Source organism: Anabrus simplex, chromosome 7 (assembly GCF_040414725.1).
Source record: "Anabrus simplex isolate iqAnaSimp1 chromosome 7, ASM4041472v1, whole genome shotgun sequence".
In the NCBI taxonomy this organism is placed as follows: Eukaryota; Metazoa; Arthropoda; class Insecta; order Orthoptera; family Tettigoniidae; genus Anabrus; species Anabrus simplex.
Genome location: NC_090271.1, coordinates 115,640,212 through 115,656,769, shown reverse-complemented (window position 1 = coordinate 115,656,769; position 16,558 = coordinate 115,640,212). Strand labels below are relative to the sequence as shown.

The 16,558-nt window shown below is 40.3% G+C and overlaps 1 protein-coding gene across 1 annotated transcript in view; it reads right to left on the bottom strand.

Moving 5' to 3' along the window:
• Positions 1–16,558, bottom strand: part of LOC136877728 (esterase FE4) — a 72,224-nt gene that overhangs the window by 17,876 nt on the left and 37,790 nt on the right. Inside the window, exons 5-8 of the mRNA XM_068228613.1 lie at positions 10,630–10,829; positions 8,270–8,444; positions 7,339–7,520; positions 2,231–2,384 (exon numbers count right to left, since the gene is read on the bottom strand). Coding sequence (XP_068084714.1) covers positions 2,231–2,384; positions 7,339–7,520; positions 8,270–8,444; positions 10,630–10,829 — 711 coding nt within the window. The remainder of the gene's footprint in view (positions 1–2,230; positions 2,385–7,338; positions 7,521–8,269; positions 8,445–10,629; positions 10,830–16,558) is intronic.

Genomic DNA, 16,558 nt, shown 5'->3' with positions numbered 1-16,558 from the left:
TCCAGTGCACAAAAGGTTTCACAGCAGCACACAAGAGCTGAATATCTATAACCTGGTATCCTACTTAAATCTTCTCAATATTTACACCACTAAACGCACTACCTGAGTCATATTCTTTATATACACTTTCGGAAGTGGCTAGTTTTCTACGACACGAACTTGGAAGAGTACTACTTGGGCTTGCATCACTGTTGTTTGGGGTCATGGGAGTGGCGGGTAAATACTCACTACTCGCAACAGCAACACCTTCAATATTCAAGCATGTCTTCCTGTTCTTCTATTGATTCCCACGGCACTTACTTCTGCCGAACTTTTTAATCCTCAACCGAGCTCGATAGCTGCAGTCGCTTAATTGCGGCCAGTATCCAGTATTCGGGAGATCGTGGGTTCGAACCCCACTGTCGGCAGCCCTGAAAATGGTTTTCCGTGGTTTCCCATTTTCACACCAGGCAAATGCTGGGGCTGTACCTTAATTAAGGCCACGGCCACTTCCTTCCCACTCCTGGCCCTTCCCTGTCCCATCGTCGCCATAAGACCTATCTGTGTCGGTGCGACGTAAAGCAAAATAACAAAAAAAAAATAATTTTTCATCCTCGGCATTTTGAAAGTAAACATGCAAAGTAACGATATTTCACAACATGCGCCAAACTATTCGAATATAAACAAACACAGCGACATGACACATTGCTCACAGTAGTACAAATAGCTAAGCTACAAATTACCTTCAAAATGAAACCACGTTCATTAATGTACTTGCATTTCCTAGAAAGTTATCAAAGAGTAAAGTCAAGCCTGCAGTCAGAGGACGGCGTGGGATTTATAAATGGGAAGGGACAAGGAATATCCAAATTATGGGCACTTGTAACGCGATTTTGGTGAAATAAAAAACGGTGCTCTATTGTACACATTCCAAAGAATACTAAAATGCATTGAAATGAAAATCGCATTTTTTTTTTTTTTTTTTTGCAAAAATGTAGGTACGTACTCCCCTTAAAAGAAGAAATAGCCTGTCGGATTTTTAACAAACTAATGTCGGGTTTTTAAAGAAATGTGATGTGATGCGGGAAACATAATGTCGGATCCTGTTTCAGGATGTAAGAGCCATTCTAGGAAACTGTAGAGGATGGCAGCAATGAAACCATTGCAGGACAGTAATTAGTGAAACAAGCTGGTCTCCTCCAGAGCCGGCCCCGCGTGACTCCCTCTTACCCGGAGGCCACAGGTTCGATTACCCACCAGGTGAAGAACTTTTACCAGGATCTGAGGGCTGGTTCGGTGTTCACTCAGCCTACGCTATGACAATTGAGGAGCTATCTGACGGTGAGACTGCGGTTCCTGTCTGGAAATTCAAGAATATCTGCCGAGAGGATTCTTCGTGCTGACAACACGACGCCTCGTAATCTGCATGTCCTCGGGATGAACAGCGTACGCTTGGTAGACCATGGACCTGTTGCGTTATGGGATTTGTTTGGTTTATTGGATTCCCCCAGACTAAAATAAAATAACATTTTGATAGAAAGGAGTTTTGCATACTTTGAGAACATGATAATTAATAATTTCCTAATATGGTAACTATTGCATTCGATATATTATCTTTAAAAGTGCAAATAAATGAAGTTCCCTTCTCTTTGTTCATGATATTTTTGTAAACAATTAAGTGACGAAAAATGTACTCTGTTCAATATTTAATATAATGAAGAGTGTCAAACAAATGAAGCTGATATTGCACTGAAGCGAATATTTCCAACCACTTAAAAAATTGTATTAAAATACTTCAGTTTTTGTCCGAATCGAAATGGAATGCTCCAGGCATGAAAAAGTATTCAGATTTTCGATTCGTTACGTATAAAATGTTTATCAATAGGACCGGTTGTTTATGCAGTAACAGGTTAGAATGCAAACTTACTGAAGCGAGTAACAAGTATAGTCTACCTGCACGACAGAAATGCTATAAGGTTTGGGTAAACATTAGGAGTTTGGCCCCATTAGAACCCCTGATATTCGTGAAAACCTCATAGCATTACTGTCGTGCAGGTAGACTATACTTATTGTTCGCTTCAGTAAGTTTGCATTCTAACCTATTACTGCATAAACATCCGGGCCCTACTTATCAAATTTGCAGTTAAACTGGTCTTGCACTAAAATATTATTTAAGAGGGTAACACAATAAACATAATCAGTTAAAATAATTTTTTCCATGCTTGTCCCACAATTTCATTATTTTACGTACCTGGAAAGTTAATTATGCCTGGGACATTCAGCTTTCCGAAACCTAGACCACCGTCATATGAAAACTGGTAAAGGTAAACTGGCGCAGAACTTAGTGAAGACATCTTCTTGACTCCATGAAGAACTCCGTCAGTGAACAACATATCTGTAGTCATCTGTAAGTGTAAAGTGCAGTATATTGTAGGAGAATCAAAGCATTATGGGTATATTTACAAGGAACAACACAGTACAAGAATAGAAACGTATCAGGAAAGTCATACGATGGGGTAGTTGGCCTTCCCTCTTGCTTCCGATGATTTCCATGAACGCTCTTACAAAAGGCTGGATATCCTCCACTATAAACAAAAGCTAACAAATAGATAAGCTGTTGTATGCTGATTTTCAGGTACTATTGTCTAGTTTAGAGGATGGCTTACAACGCAGTGCACGCCATCTTAATGGAATAATAGATAACTGTAAAGAACTAAAGAACACTTGCTTCCAAATGTAAAGCACTGTTAAGTTATTATGATTCGGAAGCCAGTAAAATGAAATAATTTCATCAACTATCTTAGCGACTCCCCGATATTTGACAGCAATATGGATATGGATAAAATATTGTTAAATTTGACAAAATCAAGGGTACAGTAAACTCAGTGATGAAACCTTCTTTAGTCCTTAGAAAACCAAGATGTCATATTAACAGTTCACTTGCCAGAACAGTCTATTTGGTCAGAAGTGCAGCATGGGTAATCAAGAAAAGAGGAGGAACTACAATCCCCGGTGCTGAGAAATGACTTTCATAAGCCGTGTAGCGGGACACACACGATGGGACCACCAGAGGTACGAAGTCGTGATGAAAGAAGTGAAGGTACAATCCATGTTAAAATGCCTACGACGATACCAGAGGAACCGGAAAAACCATCTCAAAAGCACGGGAAGTGATGAAATCCCGAAGAAGATTTTATTGCACACAGACAACTACTGCAGATCTGACTATCGCTTGTGAAGGCTAGCATATAATTTTAATTGGAAATTTTCTCCGTAATGTTGCAGGAGCGCTGGCATTCAATAATACCACTGCCTTCGTGAGCTGCAATGACGTCATACAAAGAGGCCAAGAGTTTGTCTGTCCGATCCGCCTAACGCAACACATGTTATCTCTGTGACTTGTAGTTAAGAAATATTCACAAAAGTTGCGTTACTGTAACAACTGAGATCAATAAAATACGATCGTTTATTTTTTTAGTTACGCACGTGTAATTTTAGGAGGAATACGTTAAAAACGTTATCAAAGCGTTCAAAGCATAACTATTGTTTTACTCATCAACGCACCCAATACATCGTAATCATTATGCATTAATGAGGATGTGGAGGTCTGGTGAAGGTCTCTTTCTAGTAGACGGCCTATTAGGCGACCTGCATGTCTGTGAAGACGAGGGCCCTACCTCGGATGTTGAATGCGCCACACACACCCAGCCCCCGAGCCATTGGAATTCACCAATTAATGTTAAAATCTCCGACCCGACCGGCAATAGAACCCGGGACCCTCTGAACCGAAGGCCAGTACGCTGACCATTCAGCCAACTAGTCGGACGATTTCTCTACTGTGTGTTACATATAAACTAATGGAAAGGCTAATTCTGAAAAGGATAGCTCCTGCAATTGAACACCTGATCCCAATAGAGCAAGCTGGATTCCGCCTCAATCGAGACTGTAGTAACCAAGTCCTTGCCTTAACATCATATCTGGAGATTGGTTTTGGGAAGAAATGTTAAAATGTTCCTGTCTTCCCTGATTTGTCAGCGGCTTATGATACTGTCTGGGGAGAGGGTCTCCTCCTGAATCTCATCTAGATCGTACCTTGTCTTAAGGTATTAACTCTCATTGATAATGTATTGAGTAATCAATTATTCCAGGTATTCTCTGAAAAATCCAGGAGTAGATTTAAAAAACTTAATAACGGCTTACCGCAGGGCTCAGTCTTAGCCCCTACACTGTTAATTTGTACATCCGTGGTATCCCAGAAACTACAGCTCGGAAATTCATTTCTGCCGATGATATAAACCTAATAGTACAGAGATCTACTTTCGAGTAGGCTGAGGATATACTGTCTGAAGATCTACGGGTGGCGGATGAATACTTTAGGAAGTGGAGACTTCAGCCACGTGCTTCCAAGACGGAAGTAGCCACATTTCATCTCAACAACTTAGAGGCTACTTATCAACCTAGGATATGGTTCAGGAATCAATTTTTGAAATAAAATAGTGTACCAAAATACCTAGGTGTAACATTAGACAGATCACTGACATATCGAAGTCACATAGAAAAAACAGCCGGCAAACTTAAGACCCGAAATAAGTTGCTGAGCAAGTTAGCTGGAACTTCATGGGAAGCTGACGCCAATACTTTGCGAACTACCGCCTTGGCCGTGGTGTATTCTACAGCTGATTATTGTGCGGGAATGTGGTTAAATAGCTCTCACTGCAATCTGATTGATATCCAACTTAGCCAGGCTATGCGTATTGTATCCGGCACGCTGTACTCAACTCCAGTGCTATGGTTATGTGTCCTTTGCAACATCTCTCCCCCTCATATAAGGAGACAAAAATCAATTACTAGCTTGGTGCAGAATAGAGAAGAATGAGACCCTTCCTATACATCACGATATAAAGCAGCACACTACAACTAGGTTGAAATCAAGGAAACCAGCGTGGAAGACAGATTTGGACCTGTCATGTCCTCGGTTCAATCCCAGGAATGCCTGGAGAGAACAGTGGAGGATGTCGTATCCCTATGGCTTATGCGATATCTCCGACCCCAGCATGAAACTGGCTAGCTTCAGTTTGCCCCGTGATGGTTGCTCAACCCTGAACAGGATCCGATGTTGTGTTGGCAGGACTGGCGCAGCCTTACACCTATGGCGATAGGTAGATTCTCCCTGCTCTGACTGTGGTGTTCAAGTGCAGTCTAGTTTAAGAGTGCCCCCTACGTGCATTTCCTGGTTTTGTGGAGGAATTTTTTGAAGTAACACCATAAGTGATTACATGGATAAAAAATTTGCGCATTAAAGTATAAAAGTGAAGTCCTGATGCTGTCACCAATTTGTATATTTTGTATTTTGTTTGTATATTTTGATTGTCATATACACATCATACGCTAATAATACTAATAACAAGAAAAATCATACAAATATTTGAGTGGAATAAAGGGCCTCAAAAAGGCCTTTAAAATATAGAGCCAGAAGTCCAAAACAAAAAATTAAGAAATAAAATGTCAAGAATACAATTTCGAACCCATACTGAGTAGATATTTTATTTCGTACTAGAAACACCGCGAGGAGGAGACTATGCATCGTTTCTCATGGCGAGTTTTATTTACGATAGGTCTCCTTGCCCACCGTCGTTTTTAAGCTAAATAACATGGTTCTTAGCGCTACTCGAGAAAAAACCGCAAGAAGGTAACTATGTACCGTTTCTCGTGGGGAATTTTATTTTTGGCAGGTCCCGTTGCCTCTTGCCTTGGAATAAGTAATTGTCGATGAGAGTAGTAACACCGACTTCACTCACTTAATCTCAAAACATGGGAAATAATGTCTTTCATTTTTCTGATTAGCCTAAAAGGAACACCTGTTCCAAAGTGCAACAGTCTAGCTTAGTGGGAAGTGAAAGAACTGATGATATTGTAATTAGGATGTTTACCCCATCTTCACCCATTTTTTTCTGATTAGCCTAAAAGGAACACCTGTTCCAAAGTGCAACAGTCTAGCTTAGTGGGAAGTGAAAGAACTGATGATATTGTAATTAGGATGTTTACCCCATCTTCACCCATTTAACCACAAAACATCCGAATGGAATGTCTTCACTTTTCCTAACTAGTATATGAGAATCATCTATGCCAAATTACAGCTCTCTAGTTATGCGATAAGTGTGAGAATTACCTCTGTTGCTACTAATCGCAAACCTATTGTGTACCAAACATAGTGGTACTACTAGCAAGTAAAAACGACTCATGATGTTCTTCGCGTGTTGGTACTAATTAGCCTACAAGCAGTCTCATGGTTCTAATTCAATAATCCCTTGGTAGGCTCTATTTGTCGCCTGCGCCACCCACCCACAGGGGCTTCACAATACATGGAAAGTGGAAATTTTACTTTCCGTAACTAGATTAAAGAAAAACATATGCAAAATTTTATCCCTCTAGCAATGTGGAAGGTAAGCGATTTATCGATACTGTGTTTAGGGTATTCACCCCTATTTCACGGCATTTATCACAAAATATCGGAATAATTTTCTTATTACCTTAAAAGGAACAACAGTGCCAAATATCCCTCTAGCTTTGTTCGAAGTGTGATAATTAGACATGTGTAAATCATTGAGTCAGGGCTTTCGGTTTTATATATGGAGAAGTTTAGAAGAACTATAAACCGGTTAAGTGTGAAAGTAACTGGACTGAACAGTACTTTACAAGAAAAGCAGAAGAACTGGCAAAAAGTATAACTTAATGATATCGAAAATGTTCGTTGGTTAGTATAGGTGTTGAAGGAAGATGCTCCTGAGGGAAACATTTACATCAAGTTAGTCTTAGAACACAAACGCAAGACGAGTCATATTTACCAAATGACAGGCACACAAAAGAGTTTTATTCGAGATAACCTGAACTTAAACATTTAAAAACAAACAGATAGCATCCATCAGTTTTATAACTGTCAGGTCAACGTACGAAACTAGTTCTTACCCGTATTCCGAACATATTACCACGATTTTACTCAAAATACTTTCCTCTCAATGACTTTCCATGTAAAACTGTTAATGTGAATGAAATGTAATCTTCAACAGTATGTTAAATTATTATTTAAAACAGACCTCAGTTGACATACTTATGTTATCCATGCACCGTTTTGTTCAGGAGGATCCTCTGAATATTTTAGTTCAACAAATAAGAATTTCATTTTTTGAGAAGTATTTTTTAAAAGCTGACTGCAGCTATTGAAGAATTTTAAAATTCTAATTGAATAATGACGCTTAACCACAGGATCATGGTGGTGTGCTTATTTGAAACATAACTGTAAAAAAGATATCTGGTCCTAAACTATTTATCAGGTTACGTATTTATTTTCTAATCACTTACATCAATTAGATCCCCCAAAGTGTCGTTGCTCAATGGCTTGTCACCGAAATAGAAGGATCTGATCTTGGGTATCATCTCATCACCGCAGCTTGCTTCTCTGCAGATCCTCAATTCAGGCTTAAAAGTTTTTGAAAAATCTTCATCGACCTCCTGCAACGTTCTGTTCTTCCGAAATATTCCTTCTGAAACATGAACGTGAGAATAAAATTCGAGCAGAAACGTATATTTTTACTACCAATCTAGGATAAATAACATACTTTTAATATTTAGAAATATAAAAAATAACTTTAAATTATAACAATCAATTAATCAAAACATCCGTCACTACTGATGCGGATTTTGGGCTATACTCGTGGTGGAAGATTTCCTATCAGTTGTTTATCTAGTAATTTCTTAAATTATTTCAAAGAGGTTCAGAAAGCTTTTGGCATCGAACAGCCGAAGAGAGGAGGAAAGAGTCCTATGGCAGGAAGGAAACTAACTGCTGAGGCCCAGACCATTTATTTTTTGATCATATTTCATACAATTGGGTGCTTCTCTAACAGTGTCTTGGTGGGATACAGTGAAGTGAGAAGCATACCACACCAAGATCAAAGAATTTCCAAAATCTTGAAACAATAACATTTGCTCAGTTTTAATTTATTTTAAAATATATATAAATCCATTTCTAAACACTTCCCTTTTAAAAGGACGCCGGGCCTCAGGAGATAAGCTAAATCAAAGTGCCATTAGATCTGGTGCAAGAGCGTCGGACATCGATATTTCGTCAAAGACGTTCGGCCATAATTTGAATGACGTTTCACTTAAAAACTGTAGAGGATGGAAACTTAATTGTAATATTCATACTATACAGAATTACACATTCAACCATACTACAAAAAGAGATCATTCTTTCTAACTTGTATAATCAACATATGCTACTGATATATACCTGATACAATATATATTCCTTCAGCTGAAGTTACTCCTGTGAGATAAGGCACTTGGTGGAACTTCCCCTCATCCAGAAGGGTGACTGGATCCTCTGTGATGAAGGCCGTTTCTCCCTCTACCACCGGCTCCACGGTAGGTACTTCGTGATATTCATTCACAAGACGGAACTGGTCCTGTTCACACATAGGCAAAACAAAGAAAATATTATGAGACCAGGAATGTACAAGGAGATCGCTGACGGTGATAGTGCAAGCTATCTCGTAGGGACAAGAGTCCGTTCGTTTCGCCACTGAGAGCGCCGGGAAGATATGCATAGCCGCTTACCGGCGTTGACGGGCAAGTTGCTGGCTTAACTCCTAGCCATTCCAGTGCAAGGACACCTGTGTTATCGCTGCCATAGAGCGGGCGATGGTCTCTCCAGAGAAATAATTTAAAATGTTATTTCTTTCTACATCCCACTAACTACTTTCGACGGTTTTCGCAGGCGCCGAGGTGCAGGAATTTAGTCCCACGGGAGTTCTTTTATGAGCAATCATATCTACGAACACGAGGCTGACGTATTTGAGCACCTTCAAATACCACCGGACTGTGCCAGGATCAAACCTCTCAAGTTGGGGTCGGAAGGCCAGCGCTTCAACCCTCTGAGCCATTCAGCCTGACCCCTCCAGAAATTTGCCGTATCCACCAGTGCATGTGTCTGTGGTGGTTCGAAGTGTTAGGTGTGTTAAGTAATCTGTGCATTGAGACTAACATAATCACCCAGATCCTAAGCCATAAGAATTAAAAATACTCACTAAAAATCTCTGGCCCAGCTAAGAATCGAACCCAGAGCCCTCTGATAGTTAGGCTGCCCATCCAACCAAGGATCCGGATGATGATGTTAATAATAATAATAATAATATATAAACATATAATAAATATTATATTATAAAAAATAATATATTAGTATTATCATCAATTGACATAGAATTTTGAAACTGCGACAGGAAAACTTAATTTGCTGAAAGAGGTAGAAGAACATATAAGCTATCGGATATCCTTTGGAAAGATGGCAGTAATGAGAAACGTCAATGACAACATGACCCAAATAAACACCAAATATGGAGCAATAAACCGTGTGCATAAGTTTAAATACCATGGTGTATGGATCCAATCAAATGAACTAGATACAGAACACTTAGCGGCCAGAGCGAAAATTATAAAAATGGAGGTAGCTTGTTTCCAAACCACATGGAACATTTATAACAAGAGGTACTTTCCTATAAATACCAAAATTCATCATTGAAACATTGTCTTCTAGTCGCTATATCTACTTGTCAGAATGCCTTATAGCTTTTTCTTCAGGAATGTACGCTCGCTAGTTTAGAGCTAAAAAAGAGAAAGATTCTGCACAAACTTTTTGGCCCAAACTACTAAAAGTGGATTTACATAACAAAATTCCTACAAGACATCTATTGCAAGATAGAGAAGATCATGGACACAGCACTCAAACGCAGGGCTCACTTCTACGGTCACCTGCGACGGATGGACGAGTCTCGATATCCAAAAATCATTTTTAAGCATTTTGACCCCAAACCAAAAACAATAATTCCCTGGTATGCTAACGTCAAGAAAGACCTCAAAGCAATGGGCCTACGACCAGAAGATGCGAACAAACAGGACCATTTCTGAACAGGCATCGTGACTTTTGGGTCTTTCCGGGATGAGAAATTGACAACTGGTGCAAAGTGGTAGCATGAAATGGAAACTAATCGTGGTCGCTAGTTGGACATATTGTCAGTAAATGTCTTCAACTTACCGTCAATGGATTTGAAATAATAGAAAGCTTGTCAGAATTTCAAAAATACCAAATCGCCTATGACGGGAGTCTGGAAACTTATCGGGAGCGCTGCTGTGGCCCCATCCCAGCACATCTATTACCACAGTGGTGAAAAATTGTTTGGAACAAATGGCCTTAAAGATGTGAAAATTTCTTTAAAATTAAGGAATAAAATGTCAAGAATACAATTTCGAATCCATACTGAGTATATATTTTATTTCAAAAGTACTCATCTTGCGGTACTTGAAGTTGTCCACATGGCACTATATATTACGAAAGGACGAAGATTTTTTTTCGACTCGTCATCATACATCCATCTTACAGCATGTGCAGTAGCACACTAAAAGTTTCCAGCGTTGTTACCTAGTCACATAAGTACCCAGACTCTACCAGTCGGTGGGATTCATGAGTGTATGATACATGTTTTCAAACGTCGCTTCTGTACTCCCACTTGTTCGGAAGATATAACACGGTTGTCATAACTTATAAAATTACCTCCGTACTTATGAGCAATATAAATACTGATGAATGAAACCTACTTCTTCATTTAAGGTGGCAGCTGATGTCATGAGCAGTTCGTCGGAGCTGACGTTGCGCAGGAAATCCACCAAATCCTGACTAGACTCTCCAGTGAATCCCAACGCTTTTCCAACTAGGAAAGCATTCTTTCTGGGTTTATCTGCTACGGCCCAGGCACAGGATGATGAGCCACTTTGACCAATGGCACTGCGAAACAGACCTGGAAAACAGAGTTATCAAGTAATAATAATCTGCCAACCACTTTATCTTAACAGCATTATCATCAGGATTAGAAATGTTTAGTACTAAGAAAGGCTCAGGAAATTCTGTGCATGTGAATTGGATCACAAGGTCGTGGATTTACTCCCGTTACTCCCGTTCCATCCTTGGGGCGAACCCGGGCGTGTAATGTAGTTACATTCGGTGTTTACCCGGTAAAATTAATTAAAACTCGCTAAAACGTCTCCAGATGCACTTCTGGTTTCCCTGCCATCCGTCAGCGTAAAACAAAACTCGAAATGGGTACTTAAGCAATCTACATGATGTTAAATCAAAATACATTAGAAGCTCAATTTAACGCGGTTTCGGGGACATGCTTTACCCCCACGTTATACTTTAACCACGGTAAGTGGAAAATGACCTGTTGTATGGCAGATGATTAGGAGAATATACTATAGTAAACTACATCAGAACACAGTTGTATGAAAGACATCGTACTTAAAATGCACACATTTCACATTCCATTCTTCACACGATCGAATATGTTCAATATAATGTTCTCAGAATACTTTTTGGTTATGACATCACAGCACCTGCACGGAACTCAAGACATAACTAGGAGATTATCCGACAAAATATGACAATCAACACGGTCACTTGTTTTGTAGGCGCGGGTGCACGCAAACAAATATAAGTTGTTGACAGGGATGGGGGAAAGTCAACTTAACTTTACCGTGTGAAGACAAAAACTTGCCCAATTGTTCCTCCCGATATTTATGTGAATAGATGGGCACTAAGTTTCTAAAACCCCACCCAGTCATCCATTGATGTTCTATTTAGCACGAAGTCGGTAACAGTTACAGATTGTAATGCAAAATCCCTCAATGCAGTTCGTTGAAGAATAAGAATTATATTTGAGACATGAGGAATATGTCCCTTTCAAAGAAACATTTACTATGTAGTGTAAAATATTATTGTATAATATTTTATTTGTATTCCTTTTATTTATTTAAATTTGGAAATATAACTACTAAATAGTAAATTACTATTATTTTTGAGTGATATTTTATAATGTTCTGGAAATTTTCGTGAGGCGGACTTTCGGAAAATGGTGTGTCTGCCCCTGTCAATTTTAGAAGAATGCTTTTACTAATTTTACTAATTACTCATTTTACTAATGGGTGTCAAATGAAAAGACCTGCACGTGGCGTGCCGAACTTGTCCTCGAACACTCTCGGCACTAAAATCCGTACACTATTTCATTTTTATTTACTGTATTTTTTCTCTGGAAACCTGTCTTCTCTCCTCTGTACATTCTCTGTACTGCATCAGTTCTTCATAGAAAGTATTGAAGTTTTTAACATGTAATCTGTATCGTGCTTGATCGGAGATGTCAGACACAAACCCTACTCAAGTCGTTTCTGATCTCCTGAAACCACTTATCTCAAACTTTAGGCCTAATATCCAATTTATTGAAGATCTACTTTGTGGGCGTCTTGTCATCCATTCTGAACAGATAACCACTAGTCATCTTACTGCGGCTATTAGTCTCCCGTTTTCGTGATGCAGTTCATCACTTCCTTTTAACCTACATTTTCCATCGATCATCTTCGGGCCGATTATCTTGGGAAGGATCTCCTTTAAACTTATCGACTCCTCTTAGACCAGCCTATCCAATCATCCGGAGACTCTTGTCTCCAAAACACACTCCGTTTAAGTTGCAGTGTTGTAATGTATGAGTGATAATGCTGGTTGGCTTTGTAACTAAATATAATTTCTATGAAAGCTATCAAAAGCTGGCATAACGAAAGGTTAGAGAAATATTCAATGGTGCAGTAGATTAGAAACAGATGGGCCTTAGATATTCTATCCTGGAAGCTGCGGATCAGGGAATATAAAAATCAAAGGAACTAGTACAAAACCATCGATTATAGCACATATGATTGAATTATTGGAGGAAAGTCAAAACTCGAAGCGTGAAGAAGGAATTAGAAATCATAAAAGGCTCTGAAATCTAGTTAACAGATCAACAAGGAAGGCAAAGGACGAATACATAATGAGATAGTTGAGGAAACAATGAAAAAAGGAAGTACAGAAACAGCTTATGAACTGATAAAGAGGCAATTCAAGACAGTCAATGGACGTAGTTACAGCATATTAAACAAAATGAGAAACTGCTGTTTGAGAGCAAAGAAGTGGGAGATTAAAGCGATACATAGATAAATTATCTGAGTTCCAGCCGAGATAAGCGATCTTGAAAATTAAGATAGCATAATAAATGATCACCTACGAAAGGCTGCGACAGAAATGAAGATTAATAAAGCACCATGATGCGATGAAATGACTGGAGGCGTGATACAGGGATTGAACGATGAAATACACGGCTTTGTTCTAAAAATGATGACCGAAATATGTGAAATTGGATAAACTCCAGAAGATTTCAAAAATTTCTCTATCATATCAATATCAAATAGTCCTGGAACTATAAAATGTGAAGAACAACGCACCCTGAGTCTATAGTCACACGAGTCAAATTCATTGACAAGAACAATATACGGTGTGATTTAGCCGCCGCTTTCAATGTAGTTTTATGCAACCGAAAATATTCAACCTGTCCTGGAAACATTTACCCAGCCGGTATGCTCAGACAACACAAACGGATATCTTGGCATTTACCGCCTCACGATGATAGGACGCCGTAATGTTATACTCGCATTAAACAATGAAAGACACACCGGCGAAACCCTGAATTGATATTGTGACCGCAGTAATGCCAATACTTCCTATAAGCTGCCCAGTGTGCCGTGCGGAACCGTAGTGTACCGGCAGTTGCTAAAGGCATGGTGGAGCGGCCTTGCATGTCAGGTGGGAAGTTCGAGTCCGGTGCAAAGATTACAAATTTTGAAGTATTTGTTTAATATGCACCGCACGCAATGTAAGTTCAGTACCCACTTTCATGCAAATTGTGTGTGAATTTATGTGTTTTTGGCTGTAAGAAGGCACGATTAGGTAGCAGGACGGACACATACAGACCGGAAATAGTAGTAACACATTTGCACTGACAGTGTTTTAACGCAACACATGCTCGATGTGATGACCGTTTTGGTTTATGCACATTCGGGCCCAGTGTTCAATAGATCGTCTTGCGCGCTGAAGCATTCCAAGTGTAATTGCTCGGCAGGCGTCCGTGATGAGTTGCCGAAGCTGGTCGATGTTTTACGGCGCTTGAGTGTAAACGACGTTCTTCAAATAATGTCCCCACAAGAAGAAGTCTAACGGTGTTAAATCTGATGATCTGGCAGGCCAAGAAACAGGGCCTACTCGTCCTATCAATTTTCCGGACAGTTCCTCGTTCAGGTGGTTACGAATGCAAGTCGAATGTGGTGGAGCTCCTTTCTGTTGCAACCACATCGTCAAACAATCATGCAAGAGCACATCCTCCAGCAGCAGTGGGATTCCTGAGCAGAAAGTGAAGGTAGCGTGGGCCCGTCCAATGGCCCTCAAGGAAATAAGGTCCAATCAGGTGATCTCCCAAGATTCCTCACCAAACATTCAGTCCCCATCGTTCTTTATGGGCCACCTGTCGCACCCTGCGAGGATTGCCCGGACTCAAATAGTGCATGTTGTGGCGATTGACGTTCCCGTTATTGTGGAAGCGCGATTCGTCGGAGAACAAGATATGCGATACGACTCAAGTATCATTGTACAACCTGCCTAATAGCCACCGACAGAATTCCATTCGATCTTCGAAATTCCGCCAATGGATATCTTGGTGTAGCTCAAGATGGTGTGGGTGAAATTTATATTCGCCAAGCGGGTGGCTGGTTGTTGTTCACCTGTCGTGCAGTCGCCCTTGTACTGATGTGTGGATTGTTAGGAGCTACCTCCAGAACGGCCTCTTCTGTTTCACCGGACGTAACGCTGACTGGAGGCCTGTTGTCCTTAGGCGTCTTTCAACACGGCGGAATATCCTTTTAGCCGGGTGTCACTTGTCGGGATACCGTTCCTGGTACAGATGTAGTGCCTCTCACACATGTTGTCTTGCTTCTCAATAAATGAAGAGCATGCCAACGTATTACTTTATAGAAGAAATGCGGAATTATAGCAGAGATTACAGTACATTCAGGCCCTAATCTGCAGAGCATGCGCAGGACACCGGTTCAATAACAGCGTCATTCTACTGTTTGATTGTGGCAAACGTGGGCCTGTGTTTACGTATTCAAACATCATACCGATATAAAAATATTTGGATGATGCAGGATTCGAACCGCCGCTGGCACATTCCGTCGACTGCTAGGTGATCAACTAAACACATCCGCTACGCTACAGCGGTGCGAACATATTGGTAGTACGACGAGATCAGAGTACATACGCCATCCAGTTCGGTGTTTAAGACATTAATTATTGCACTGTTCTTTCTGTCTTGATCTGCTTACCCTCCAGGGTTGGCTTCTCCCTCGGACTCAGCGAAGGATCCCACCTCTACCGCCTCAAGGGCAGTGTCCTGGAGCATCGGACTCTGGGTCGGGGATACAACTGGGGAGGATGACCAGTACCTCGCCCAGGCGGCCTCACCTGCTATGTTGGGCAGGGACCTACTGCACTGTTACCTAGTTTTATACATTGATTCCCCTCTTCGTTACACCCCGTCAGTAGACACGACACATTAACATAGTTACATGGTAAGAGGATGTTTCTACATGATTTTAAGGCGTCATATTTTGCGAACGGATGATATAACATTTCGCTAGTGTTCAGAACCGTGTGGAAAATGTTCTCACTGAAGAATAGTACCCTGGATTACGCCTGCAGGAGAATAGCACCCCTGTAACTGTATGCACGTTAGTTGGGCTGCAGCAAACTATACTGGAAAGGGCTGCTGAATCACACTGTGTCACCGAATAGGCAATCAAACTGAACCAGATTTAGCTGATGATCGGTTTGAATTTAGACGGAACAAAGGTACAAGGGAAACAAAATGCTGGACATAAAAGAACCGTTTGAATTTGTGGATTTAGAAAAAGACTTAAATAGTGTGAACTTGAATATGTTAATGAGAATTGTGGCTATTGTGCTCTATATTTCAGAGAAAGTTGAATAGTGTATGAAATGTATTAACATTAAAAGGGCATCACAAATAAAAGTGGTTAAGTACGAGTGGGTTACATACAAGAACGACAGGGATGTAATTTCTCACCAGTGTGGTTCAACTTGTAAACTGAAAGGCGTCGAGTAATGTAAAGGAGATATGGAAGAGATGATGATCGATGAAGTGAAAGTCAAAATGATAGGATTTGCTGATGATATAGCCGTCATTGTGGAGAAAGAAAAGAAGCTACAAAAAGCGTAATCTCTCGAAAGTGAATACTTGATTTGCAAATTAATACAAGGAAGACAGAAATTGTGGCACGCACCCACCAAAATGCAGAGATCAAGATAGAGGCAGACACATATTGGGACATGGTTATACGTAGAGGCGTGTGCCAGGGCCGTGTCCTGTCCTCTTTAAATGTCTAATCTGAGGCTGTGTTCTGAGAAGCTGTCGGAGATGTTTACCTCGGGATAAGGATAAATGGCAATGTCATTAATGACATCCTCTTTGCTGATGATGTCTAATCCAGTAACCTTGTGATCTTCAAATTATCATCAATAATATTGTAAGGATCAGTGCAGAATGTGGTCTGTTCATGAATACTGGCAATACAAAGCTGCCTGCATTTTTGAAAATAT